We start from the raw sequence: 13832 nt of genomic DNA, 5'->3' as shown, positions 1-13832 counted from the left end.
CAGCATAAAGCATGTAAGTCATATTTTTTTGTGGAACCTTACCACAGGAGGCTTTTACTGAGCTAGGAGCAATCTTAATAACCCAGAGAACTCACATAACTTCAGAGGAAGTCACTTATTTTTGTTGTGCACATCATGTTTTAAAATATCCAAAGAAGGTATAATACTATCCTTTGCCTCGAATAAACTAGGTGTTAGAAAATGTTCTGAGATTGCATATTGCAGCACCCATCAAGAAGGAAAGTATCATTTCTTTTTAACTTTAGGTGAAAAACATGAAGAATTGCTATTCTTTCTGAAGACTTGCAGAGTGATATATCCCAAAGATGATTTTTCATTTGAAAATACCAACTATTAAAAATATACACATATGTATTTTTGTGTTTAAATCTCAGTTCATAGAAAAGCAGTAAGGGCAGTCCTCAAATCCTGTCACTCCACTTCCTTCCATCCCAGGACACCCAAGAAAGCACCTGAGCACTTACATGCTTTGTTCTGTCAGGACTGAAATGCTCAGGTGCATATTTTCTTTCCTAAACATCTAAAGCAGCTGAAAGGAGATGATGCCTGGGGGAATAACGACAGAATGGCAGCACTGATGGCCTGGACATACTCCTGTTCTAGTGAGTTGGAACAATTTCCTAAACTGGGATATCCACAAACTCCTCAGAGCTCTCTTGTGCCCCATTTTGAAAATCACAAGCTTAGGTGAATGTTTGAATGAGCTAGGAAAACGGACTTGGTAGAGAAGCATCGCTCTCTCTGATCCCACAATCCCTGGGTTAATCTACTTCTCATTCCTTGAATGGCTTCCCTCTCCCACCTGAAATCTCTGCTGGCTCAGTCCTGCAAATGGTCCCCATCCCAGCAAGGAGCAAATGAGAGGCTTCCCTTCCCAAGTCTCCCATCACGGCTCTCCGTCTGTTCCCGGGGAGTTCACCTGGCTCCCCCGCCATCCCTAGCTGCATCGTCATGGACCTCAGATACTCTCCCTGTTTAACTGATACACTTTCCATAATTCATGGTCCCACATTTGTTCATTTCTCAGCCTCTTTGCTAGTCTGATTGTGATGATGATGATAACAATAGTTAACAGTTATGAAATGCCTGCAATATGTCAGGTACCACATTAGAATTTTTACATATATCATTTACTTGTCTCAATAACCTGCAAATTAGGTATATTGCTATGTCCATTCATCATTGAACAAACTAATCTGAAATCTATTTATTAAACCATTTTTACTGAGTAGCTACTATGAGCCATAAACTCTGATAAGCACTGGACAGAGATGACTAAGACATCAACTCCAACCACCTCACAATAAAAGGTATGCAGAAAGCTGAGGTCCTGCAAGGTCAAGTAACTTATCTAAGGGCAAACAGCCTTGTAATAAGAGTCAGTATCTGAAACCTAGGTTTCGTGTCCAAGTCCACACTCTTTTCCTATACCACATTGGCTCTTAGTGGGCCCCAAATGAGTTCAGCCCATGCTCATACTGATAATGCCTTAAGCCACTCATACCCCAGGCAAATTCAGAGAACCAGTAGCCTGTCCATTAGCAAATCTCAATCCTCCACTTTCTATAGAACCATGTCTCAATCCAAATCCTACCTCTTCACTATGAAAACCTTAAGCCCCCAGTTTCTATGACCTCTGAAAGATGGAGGCTTGAATCTAAGAGTCTCCAATGAAACAACATCTAAATTATTTCCTGTCCTAAATGAAGCAGCAGAAAGCTACTCAAGGGTAAGCATCTGTCCATATGGCTGCCTTGAACTTGCAAAAAATCCCCAACAGAACATCTTTTTTCCACTAGTAAAACAGACCAAAAATTTGGCTCCCCATACCTTATGAAAACTAACAGATTTCACTTTGATTTCATTCTTTCACATGTAAATCTGCCCAAAAACTCATCTAGAAAATTAATGCTAACTATCATAACTCAACCAGACCAACTCTACCTGGTAACATTTTCCTAAAATCTTGGGGAGGGAAGCTTTGTGGAAATGGAATGCACTACTAGAACATAAAATCTACTATTTGCAGCTGTGCAAATGTAACTTTACTAGTTTTGCCAATAGAATGAGAGTGTACTGAAGGCCACACTAAATGTGTCTTTCTGTTCATTATCTAAAACTGCCCGAAACAGCTGAAAACATGAAGAAGTACTTTCCTAAAGCATCTCACATTACAAACTTTATAAAATGCTATGCAGATCGTTTACAGGAAAATATCTCCTCAAGAAATAACATGCATATAGCTCACCAGTATGCTAAAAAAACAAATGTTTTTTGATAATTCTCAGGTTTTTGAAATTCGGCAAAGCCAAGCATCGCAACATCTTCAATTACTTACCAGTTTTAGGTCCTTAGAGGACAGCTTTGTGAACCACTGATTGTATTCCAGAGCAGCAATGATAGGTATTAGGTCCCTAGAAGCAGAAATAACAAAATACATGAAAGTGCTCTTACAATAACCATAACAGCACTTTATTTTTAATCCATGATATCCAGGTTTATTTGTTAATTTCCATTATTTACAAACACAACATCCAGCCAAAACTATTTTGACCACTAGGCAACAATTAAATCCTCTAGGACAGATCTTCAGTACAATGTAAGCAGAATTCCTAAAAGTTGAAGCTAAAATTACCTCTAGGGACTCTCATTCCTATTTCCAAAGGAAAAGAGGTTGGTAATAGTGTTTGCTTGGAAAACCTCCTTGCTTTAAGAGACACTGTACGTCTAACTCCATACTAAGAAGCCTTATTTCTTTAGACTGCTCTTTCATAAATTATTTAACCATCAAGTATGTCATATATTCTCTAGTCAGAGGAGTGGATATCGCAAGCAAGGACAGTGTCTAGCTTGATAATACATGACATCAGATGGATCCACAATGCTTAGCAAGTATTCCGACAACCATTTGGTACTTTCTCACAGCTCTTAGTACTGATTATATACATGAGATAGCCCAGCTGTATTCTTGTCTTATGCTTCATACAAGCTCTTCAGCCGTGGAGTGAAGCTATTTGCATCAGAAATCTGTCTCCACTCCATTTTTCCAGCCTGATCTCCCACAACATGTCCCTATCTCACACTTAAGCCAAAAGCAGACAATTCACTACTCATCAAACACCATGCAATTTCACAATAGGAATTATCTTGTACTGCTGTGCTCAGCTACGGAAATCCAGGTATCCTTCGATGCCCATATCAGACATCCTCTCCTCTATAAGCTCCCCGCTGGCCACCCCAGCCAGCATACTGCTTGCATCTCTATTGAGCATTTATTTTATTCTGTCTTGCATTATAGTCTGCTGCTTAAACACCTGTCCCTTATCACCCCAGGCTGTAAGTTCTTTGAAAACCAGCCTCTGTCTATTTCAGTTTTGTGGCTTCGGCAAGGCCATATCAGTTTTATCCTCAGGGCAGGACATGGAGCAAATACTCAGATTTTTACTACAATACAGAAGAAAGGCAGAAGGTGGAAAGAGAGCTGAAAATCCATTAATTCACGGCTTCTGGGTAGCAGGCCCTGTGCTAGGCACTCTACATGGACCATCTCATTTAAATCTCAAAACAACCCTAGGAAGTATTATTGTTGACATTTTACAGATGAAGGAACAGATGTTCAGAGACATGCAGTGACATTAGGTTGAAGGGACAGAACTATGGTCGAAACCCAGTCTGAAGCACCATGTGAGTGTAGTTTCATCAGACATGCTTTAAAAAGGGGAAATGAGTGCCCACAGATGGCAGAGAAAAACGATGCAAAGGAATTAGCAGTCTCAGTCATGCCATTTTTCCTACCGAAAAGCTTCTTTATTAACTTTGCTTAAGTTTCAGATTTTAGAAAAATTTTAGATTAAAAAACAAGAACAGCTCTTTGCATAGTTGTTTTACGGTCTTCACTCTCTTCATAGCTCTCCACTGACCACGTTCTCAGAACAAGCCCCTGCAGCTCTCCCTGGTGTCTAACGACATGTTGTAGCTTCTCTGAGGGTGAATCCACCGTATTACACAGGGCCCCCAAAGCCCACGTTGTTCGAGAGTCCTCTCCTGTACTTCGCCATTCAGGAACTATGGCAAATCATTCTCATCTCATCTCCTTTAGTGGATGTAATGTCAAGTAGTGACTACACTTCAGAACCTCTTTATGGGGTATCCTATTCTGTCACTTGAATTTGATTTGAAGTACAGCTGGCTTTTGTCATAATGAAGTCACTTTCAGGAATTGAAGAGCACATCACTATTAGAACGAGGCTTTACATTAATGCGGTGGGTAGGGCAGCATCATCTCTACAAATGACAGGACAAAACCTTGAAAAATAAATTCCGGTACACTAAAAGTCAAATCTAATACTTAATGACACCAGAAATGTTTATGGCACAATATTAAATTTTAAAAACATATTCTAGATGCACATTTGTATGATATAGTCAATGATTATAATTGGTAAAAACTACATATAAAATGATAGACATAAATGCTCACAAATATAGACACTGTGTTTTTTTAAAGAAAAAGAAATATAGCAGAATGTTATGAGGATACCTTGCCTGGGTGGTAGCATTAATGAAGGCTATGATGCTATGATATGAAATTTTTCTAACACAATTCCTGCACTATATTTTTAAAATTTTCCATAATGAGCCATATTCACAATCTAGAAGAGCTATAAAATACTCTGTGGATGGTGTAAATAAAATTTTGTTCCAGAAAAAATTGTCCAAGAATATGATGGAGACTCACGCATGTTGGCATGGTTTCCCTACTATATTTCTTTAAATTATGTTAATGCCTAGGCTTTTTAATGTGAAAAACGAATTAGAAAAAGACAATCATGTATCTTCATTCATTCACTAATTATTTATTTAGTATCTACTAAATACTGGGCAGGGTTATGAGGCTCTGAGGGTGAAGTGATGAGCGAGAGCAGCTCTTGTTCCTCCACCAGACTCCAGTGGTGGAGAAAGACCCCCACTCAACTATCTGCAGCACAAGGGAGACATGCTGAATAGAGGGCATGCTCAAACTGCCCTAAGAACACAGGAAGACACAAGTACGGTCTTAGCCTGGAGCAAAGGGGGGAGGATCCACAGGGCTTGAAAAATAGGAAGGGGCCAACCAGACAGGGAAAAGGGAACAGAGTATTTCAAGTAATTAGAACAGCATATACAAAGGCATGGGAACCTGAAAATGCCCAGCAACTCCATCCACTCATATGTTCAACAAGCGCCACCCACTGTGCGTGATTCACTGGGTTGATGAAACAATGAACACAGCAAGACGGCGCCGCCGCCCCCCCCACCCCGCACCCCCTGATACTGATCGCCTGGGATAGCCTAAGGGAAGACTCAGGAAATAAAAGCAACTATAATAAAGTGAAATAATCCCTATGGAGTAGGAGGAATATGAAGTACTTTGGTGCATATAAGAGAGATGTTAATCAAGAAAAGGCAGTCAGGGAAGGTTCTTGCAGGAAGTTACTGCGCCTTCAGAGATGAGGGAGTGGGGTGGGACACACATTCTAGGCAGAAGAAATGGTCAACAGAGCAAGGTATGGCTTAGTCAAAGAGTTTTTAGATCTGACACCAAAAGCATGATCCATAAAAGAAAAAAATGGTAAATTGGACTTTATCAAAACCAAAAATTTTTGCTCTGCAAAAGATGCTGTTAAGAGAAGGGAAAGACAAGCCACAAGCCGGGAGAAAATATTTGCAAATCACATTTCTGACAAAGGACTGGGGACCCAGAATGCATAAAGAACTCTCAGAAGTCAATAATAAGAAACAACCAAATTTTTTAAAATGAGCATAAGATCTAAATAGATACTTCATCCAAGATGATGTATCAATGGCAAATGAGTACATGAAAAGATGCTCAAAATTATTAGCCATTAGAGAAATGCAATTTAAAGCCAAAATGAGATGCCACTACAAACCTATTAAATTACTAAAATTAAAAAAAAAAAAAACAAAAAACCTGGGACCTGCCCAGTGGCACAGTGGTTAAGTTCACGCCCCTTGCTTCAGTGGCCTGGGGTTTGCGGGTTGGGATCCCAGGTGTGATCCTACACACTGCTCATCAAGCCATGCTGTGGTGGCATCCCACATATAAAATAAGGGAAGATGCGCACAGATGTTAGCTCAGGGACAATATTCCTCATCAAAAAAAACAATAATAAAAAAAATTAAAAACTTGACAATATCAAGTGCTGGCAAGGACAGAGCAGCTGAAACCCTCATACACTGCTAATGGGAATGCAAATGGCATACCCAATGTGGAAAACAGTTTAACAGCATCTTATTACGTTTAACATACACTTACCATATGATGCAGCAATCTCAGTCCTAGGTATTCATCCAAGAGAAATAAAAACTTCTATTTATTGTTTATAACAGCTGTATTCATAATTGTCAAAAACTGGAAACAATACAGATGTCCTCCAGTGACGCTGTGTGACTTCCATGACCAGGAAAGAAAAGGCAATAATATGGCTTCTTCTTCTTAGCTCTCTCTCTTGACATGCTCACCCACAGAATCCAGGTGCCTTGCTGTGAAGAAGTCCAGGCCACATGGAAAGGCCACATGGAGGTGTCCCAGCAGACAGCCAGCATCAACCACCAGACATGTAAATGAGGAAGCCTTCAAGATGGCTCCAGAGCCAGCCCCCATCTGACTGCAACTGCTTGAAAGGGCCCAAGCAAGAACCACTGAGCTGAACCAAATCAACCCCAGAACTGTGACAGATAATAACAATAAGTGCCTGTTCTTGTTGTAGGCCATTAAGTTTGGGATGGTTTCTATACAGGAGTAGACAACCAGGAACACTTAGTATCTAGAAATAAGGCTTGAAAGCTACACTAGGGGAACATGAATATGGACAGGGTAACCATAAAAAGCTTTTAAGCAGAGAAACGTTTCCGCATTTTAGCTAGCATGTAGCAGAGGAAGGTAACAATTTCTTCAATGCAGGCAAGACGTATCAGAGATAGGAAGAGGCCTGAGGCAGAAGGTGGGTTCAGAGGTTATAATAAGAGCCAAGGTAAAATAAAAATTTTTCCTAAATTGACTAGAGAGTTGATACGACCCCAATCAAAATATGCATACTTTTATGATGAAACTATACAGAAACACAAGGACTATTAGGATAATTGTTACAACTGGGTGGGGCAGGGGGAGAAGGAAGGAAGTGTGATTGAAAACTGATTTATGCAAGTCTTCCATGGAGCAATAACCTATTTCTTGACCTAAGTGGTGGACATAGTGGTTGACTTTACAATTATTTTCATTCTGGTACATATCTACACACTTTCCTCTAAGGAAACAAGTATAAGAATGGCCTTAGTAGCATTGCTCATAATAGTCATTAAGCTAGCCAAATTATCTGATCAACAGAATGGATAAACTGTGGAATGTTCATACATTAGAATATAAAATAGAAACAAACTATATGAATAAACTATAGCCACATACGACAACACGTAAAACCTCAATTTCTCAGGTACTTAACATCTCTCAAGCAGAGAATGGGGAGTTCTAAGTCTGAGAAGACCAAGTATCCAGGAAGCACTTCAGCGAACATTATGGAAAAGTCGAGGTCTGAATTAAGTGACATTCAGGATTCCTAGAATTCGTTACTCTCGGAACATGCAAGCCACCATGACAGCCAGAACAAATATGGAGGCCAAGGATCAGGGAGCCAGTAATGATCAAAACTCTGTTTCGATCCCACCTAAATAGAAAATGCACAAGACGGTACATAACTAATTTCATTTCTGAGAGTTCATTTTCCTGCATGACTTTCTTAGAACACAGTAATAAGTGAGCACATAAGCAAATCTTGGATAAAAACTCAATTTGGCATTCACATGGGCCTCCCAACTGCTGTGCTGATGATACCAACTCACTGCAAAGAACTCCCTGGATTTCCCTGGTAGGGTCTGTGTCAATCAGGACCAATCCTTTCTCATGCTTTCACTGAGTACTGCTGTGAATATATTACATAATGCAGAAAGGTTTCCAAACACCAGTGCTTGTCCTCTTGATTGACTGTCTCACGGCAGGAAGTGGTTAACAGCGTCTTACCATCAGTCTATGGAATTTATTGTGCATCCACTGGGTTTTGCTTTGACCTCCTAAGAGGCTTAATCACCATGTGACTTTTGATCGGAAGAGTCAAGTTAGCCTTGAGGAGTTACAGCAGTTTAGGACTCTCAAGAGTCTTGGCAACATGGCAACATAGTATTCTCTTGCACATTTCCATGACACTTCTACCATTTCCTTAGATTAGGAACAAAAACATTTCAAGACTCCAAACCCTGAGAAGGAAGAGCCAGTGTTAATGTTTTTTAGAGCCACATGACAGAATCATTTCTTACACTGGGCTGAAGAGACATGAGACAATTAATATTCCCAAACCTTTTTCCTGATGTAAATTTATTACACACAGAAGTTGTATTTGTTGTTGTTGTTGTTAATCCAGCCACAGGTTGAGGTTTGCAATAAAAGCTGGGATCCTTATTTCTCATCTCCACCTCTCTGAATAATCGAAACCTTTCCTTAAAACTCAAAAGAATCAAGATTTTCACTTATATCTTTCCAGAAGAAAACGCCATCATAAAACTGACAAGACAAGAGCATCATAGAAAAAACCATGAACTAGTCTCGGGAAATCCAAAATTTTCCATAATGTAGGGATTTTGTAACTATAATTCTTTTTCTTTCAGTTAAGAAAACTGGTCACTTTGTAGAGTTGTTCATTTAAAAAGAGGGCAAATCTTTTAGAATACAAAAATAGCAATACTTATGTAAACAGTTTTATGTACTAGTATGAAGTGTTTTAAACACATTAATCCACGTAGTCTTCACAATAACCCCAGGAGGGAGGCACTATCCTTAACACCCTGTTACAGATGAAGACCTCCAAGGCACCAAGAGGTTAGAGAGTTCCCCGTGGTCACAAAGTAAGTCTAGGCAGAGCCAAGATTTAAACCCAGGCAGTGTGACTTATGAGCTCTTGTCTTAACTGTGCTATCATCGCACTAATGAGTAATCTGGTTTCCATATTGTCACAAGTCTTCAACCTACTCTACAGGGGAATCTAGGGTGGGATATCCAGAAGTTTTCAGATCACAGATTCCAAACCCCTGTCATTACATTCAACCAACCACTTAGTTTCTGATTTTTCAAATTACTATGTTATGTCAATCCTAACATATATTCTGAAGAGATTTCTTAAATAACGATTGTGCTCTTGTTGCTTTGGACATCAAAAATAAACTGCTAATATTTGAGGGCTATTAAAAGAAGTTAAAATGCAAAAAAGAAAGAAGCAATTTAGACTCTAAATTGCTTGTCAAATTCTTTGCTACTCTAGATTCTAGATAATCTATTGAATTAGCAGTTCTTACCTCATCTTGCTGATCTGTGTGACTTCATAAGAATTTAATTTTTCCAGTTACTATTTTCAGGCCAAATTTTCATCCTTACTCCCTTGTCCCTGCCTGCCTCCTCCTTGAAATTGTAAAAACACTGTGACTTTTGAATAAGCATTGTGAACTACTCCAGGAAAGTGTTAATGAACAAAAGTAATCAACAGATTTGAAGGATGTCTGGCAAGCCTCATAATCTACAATGTGAGAAAAGTACAAAGGTGGAGAGAATAATCCAATGAACATCATGGTGATTATTTGTAGTATATCCGCATACCACAAGAGTGAAAGACTTCCCCCTAATAAATCTTACAAACATTCAAAAGCTCAAAGGAGGTGTTTGATGCAAGAATGCAGTTCTGCCACTCTGTGTGCTTTCTGCATGCACACAATGGAATACGCTCTCAAAAGGCCGGTAAAACTCAGAACCACAGGTTATCTTCCTGACATATTCATCTGATAGCCTTTCTGGGGATAATCTAGACTTTTCTCCTTTACACCTAGCTTGAAAATGGGAGTTAGACAGCCTTAAAACATTTAAAATGTCATGGATTAGCTATTCCTTCCTGATATTCTAATTTATATAGAGGCATGTCCTGATTATTATTAAATGTTTATTTGGACCACTCACTAACTCTGTGAAGGATGTGACAACTGGAAACACTTCGCAGATGAGGCCATTACCAGAGGTCTAAAAAAGTCCTTTCTAAATTTTTTGATCATTCACTCCTAACCGAAAGGTATTTTGAGCACAAACCTCCCCCAACTCTGCATGCTTATCTATAAATTATATACCTGTGTTACTATCCCAATATAATAGGCTCAGTATAAAACATACACATACATACAAATAAAAGGGATAAGAAAAAAATAAACATAAAATGAGTACTACTATTTTCTCCATGTTCCTCAACATATCATCAACTTGTTCACCACAGAGCCCATCTTAGCCAGGTTGGAGACCACTGTTTTACAGAATTATTTACAGAAATTTTGGAATGGAAACAGAAGCTAATGCTATTTCACACCTGATTCCACACTTCATTTCTTGCTTTCCAAATGAGAGCAAGAATAAAAAGACAGAGCTTAGATTAGGAAAGAATTACACCAGTGCCCTTAGGATAACCTTGACAAACATTAACCCACACTCAAAACTCTTTTCCTGAAAGTATCAGGCTCAAGAACGTCACCCTGATGAGTAAGAAATATGACATCACAAAAACATGAGTCTGAAGGAAATGAACTGCTGGCTGGGCTCTCATGAGCCAAGTTGAAACTCAATGATGCATGTTGTTGAGTTTTTAGAGGACTGATGAGATTAGCTCCTCTTAAAAATCTTCTGGGAACAAGAAAAATCGATGTATTTAAAGCTATATACTCTTTTCTTGGCACTGCTACCTCTGCCCTCATCACTCCCTGCCACTCCAAACTACAGTGCAATTATATTTTCAACATGTGGGCTTACAGACCTTTGAAAGATCCCATGAGAAATGTATAACAAAGCCTTTTTCAACCGATGCCTCTTTTTGGCCCATTGATACCTAAACCAGAACGAATTTTAAGAACATACTTAAATAAAATTTTGGAAGCTATAAATAACAACCAAGTGGGCATTTTCCGAGTACTTCCTAATTAGTATTCTTCTCCAGGGACTACTTGGATGGATCTAGTATGGCCACTGTCATCCTCATACCTGAATGCTTATTCAGCAACAACAGGGTCCCTGGTCTCACCTTCAGTTCTGATGGAGCAATAGTTAGTTAGTTAGTTAGTTAGTTAGTTAGTTAGTAATCAATTACAGCATTCATCTTGCTTATAAATCTACCTTGAAACTCCTGGGCAGATCCTAAAGGTTTCACCGAGGTAGCAGAATATATAGAAGAGGGAAGCCAGTCTACAGTGAAGAGAGAATAGCATGCTGGATGACTCATAAGCAGCCTCAGTATGCTGTATCTGCTTCTCCATTTCTCAATTCATGAGGCTATATAAGTCATGTAATATAATGGTTACAGTAGTCTAACACAGCACATCTCTGAAGAAGAGAAGATCCCAGGCAAATCAGAAGTGTGAGGATGAGGACATTAGTAGGGTCTCTGGGGTGATAACAGTGACAAGGGCAATGCCCTGTCCCTAGTCCTGTGCCTTCTAAACCCATGTCCTACATGTGGTGATGTGCTCACACACATACAGATTATTGTTTCCTCCATCTCTGTGCTTCAGAAGATAAATCTGCCAAAACCAAGGTAAGTCCTCCCTGTTACCAGATCTGCAACATTAACATCAGTGCTACAGACAAGACCCACTTTGAATCTGAACTGGTCCTGGAAAAATGGTAGTTACAAACCCCTAGGTGCAAAAAAGACAATAACCTAGGTGAGTGAACTGAAAGAAATACACAGAATGATATAGGAATTTAGACGTGATTCAGCCATTGGTTGTTAACATAGAGCAAAATTGGGTTAAGAATGCCATCAAAGCAACAATTGCCAGCCTGAGTATGGGGGAGAAAGCATTAGAGTAATCTGATGGGATTTCCAGAAATAATCCCCTCAATCTCCCAGCACAGTTCAGTTTCCCTTGAAAATCCTTTATTCCGAGCCACTGGTTTGACTGCAGAGTATCATGTCGTACAGCATGAACAACAGACCAGCCCTCGTGGAACTTCCATTCCAGGAGCACTGATGGTTTTAAGGACTTGTTAAGAATGGATGTTTCCAACTATGATGACTAAATGCAATAGGCAGAAAGAGTGGAATGAAAAAACAAAGCTTTAAATGAGGACCATTCACAAGAGCTTTCATATTGACTGTATGAAATGGGAAAAGCTTTCTAGAAGGAAGTCTGGCTGAAATGATCAGGTTCAGGGACAGCTATATAAACACATGCAGAATTTTCTTTAATAAATGTAAACGGTGAACAAAACCGTTTACTTGTATCTGAATTATGTCTGTACGTATGTATAAGGATACAGTGGGAAAATTCAAGTATAGGTATGAGAATTATTGCCCTTATTTGCTAACAAACTAGCTCAACATGTGGCCCGCTTAATCTCTCCTCTCGTTTGCTAATTCCTTCATTCTCTTCTCCATGATTCACATCCAAATGAGAAAAATAACAATATACCTTTTTGTAAAACCTCTCAATGGGGCCGGCCCCGTGGCTTAGCGGTTCAGTGCGCGCGCTCCGCTGCTGGCGGCCCGGGTTCGGATCCCGGACGCGCACGGACGCACCGCTTCTCCCGCCATGCTGAGGCCGCGTCCCACATACAGCAACTAGAAGGCTGTGCAACTATGACATACAACTATCTACTGGGGCTTTGGGGTAAAAAATAAATAAAATAAAATAAAATAAAATAAATTTTTTTAAATAAAAAAAGAAAACCTCTCAAGTTTACAGAACCACCCACATCACACACAAATTATGCCACTATGAACACCTCCAAACAACTGTACATCTAAGTACAGACTATTCCTTCATGGATAAGCATGCTCAAGTTTCTTTTTTTTTTTTTTTTTTTTTTTTAAGATTTTATTTATTTTATTTTTTCCCCCCAAAGCCCCAGTAGATAGTTGTATGTCATAGCTGCACATCCTTCTAGTTACTGCATGTGGGACTCGGCCTCAGGATGGACGGAGAAGTGGTGCCTTGATGCACACCCGGGATCCGAACCCGGGCCACCAGCATTGCAGAGCGCGCACTTAACCACCAAGCCACAGGGCCGGCCCCTCAAGTTTCTTATATATAGAAATGCTCACCCAACATAATCTGTTGTAACTTGATTAGCAAAATACTGTTAATACAGGCCATCAAACAGGACTGAGAGCAGCCTCTTTATATAGAAGCCAGCTCTAATTTTAATAGTGAGAGTCATGGGAAAAAAATGAAATCCTCAAGAAAGACGCAATCAACTTAAGATTAGGGTGATTAAGGTAGGGCTCTGAAAAAAGTCAAAGTATTTAGGCATTAGCAGGAGAGATGACCTCTAGAGCAGTGATCCCTATTGTTAATAATCGAGCCCAGTGCAGTAAAAAAAATCTTCAGAACCCCCTAACTTTTCAATATTCAGTTATTATATACTAAGCACTACAACAGTAATATACCTATTATAAAACAAAAACAGAAATTTTCATGAGTCGACACCAAATATAAATAGAAGTTCTAATATTTTTTTGTAGCTCATCTTGCATTGTCCTTTGAGTATTTACATCCCATATCAGAAGCCAATGATCTAGAGCAGGAGTTAGCAAACTACAGCCCACAACGTATATTTCTGTAAATAAAGTTTTAGTGGAACACAGTCACACTCATTCATTTACATTTTCTCTAGAGCTGCTTTTAAGCTACAACAGTGGTGACACATAACTTCAACAGTGACTGTCTGCCTCATA

The 13832-nt window shown here is 39.4% G+C and overlaps 1 protein-coding gene across 4 annotated transcripts in view; it reads right to left on the bottom strand.

Moving 5' to 3' along the window:
* CARMIL1 (capping protein regulator and myosin 1 linker 1) overlaps positions 1-13832 on the bottom strand; it is a 326380-nt gene that overhangs the window by 153772 nt on the left and 158776 nt on the right. For all 4 annotated transcript variants that reach the window (XM_087438110.1, XM_014788706.2, XM_004432061.3 and 1 more), the window contains one exon: positions 2360-2435. In XM_087438110.1, the coding sequence (XP_087294236.1) occupies positions 2360-2435 (76 nt within the window). The remainder of the gene's footprint in view (positions 1-2359; positions 2436-13832) is intronic.

The sequence above is a fragment of the Ceratotherium simum genome, chromosome 13, assembly GCF_057802395.1.
Source record: "Ceratotherium simum simum isolate JZ-2026a chromosome 13, ASM5780239v1, whole genome shotgun sequence".
NCBI classification, from domain to species: domain Eukaryota; kingdom Metazoa; phylum Chordata; class Mammalia; order Perissodactyla; family Rhinocerotidae; genus Ceratotherium; species Ceratotherium simum.
The sequence above is the reverse complement of the archived record's forward strand: the minus strand, read 5'-3'. Positions and strand labels throughout refer to the sequence as shown.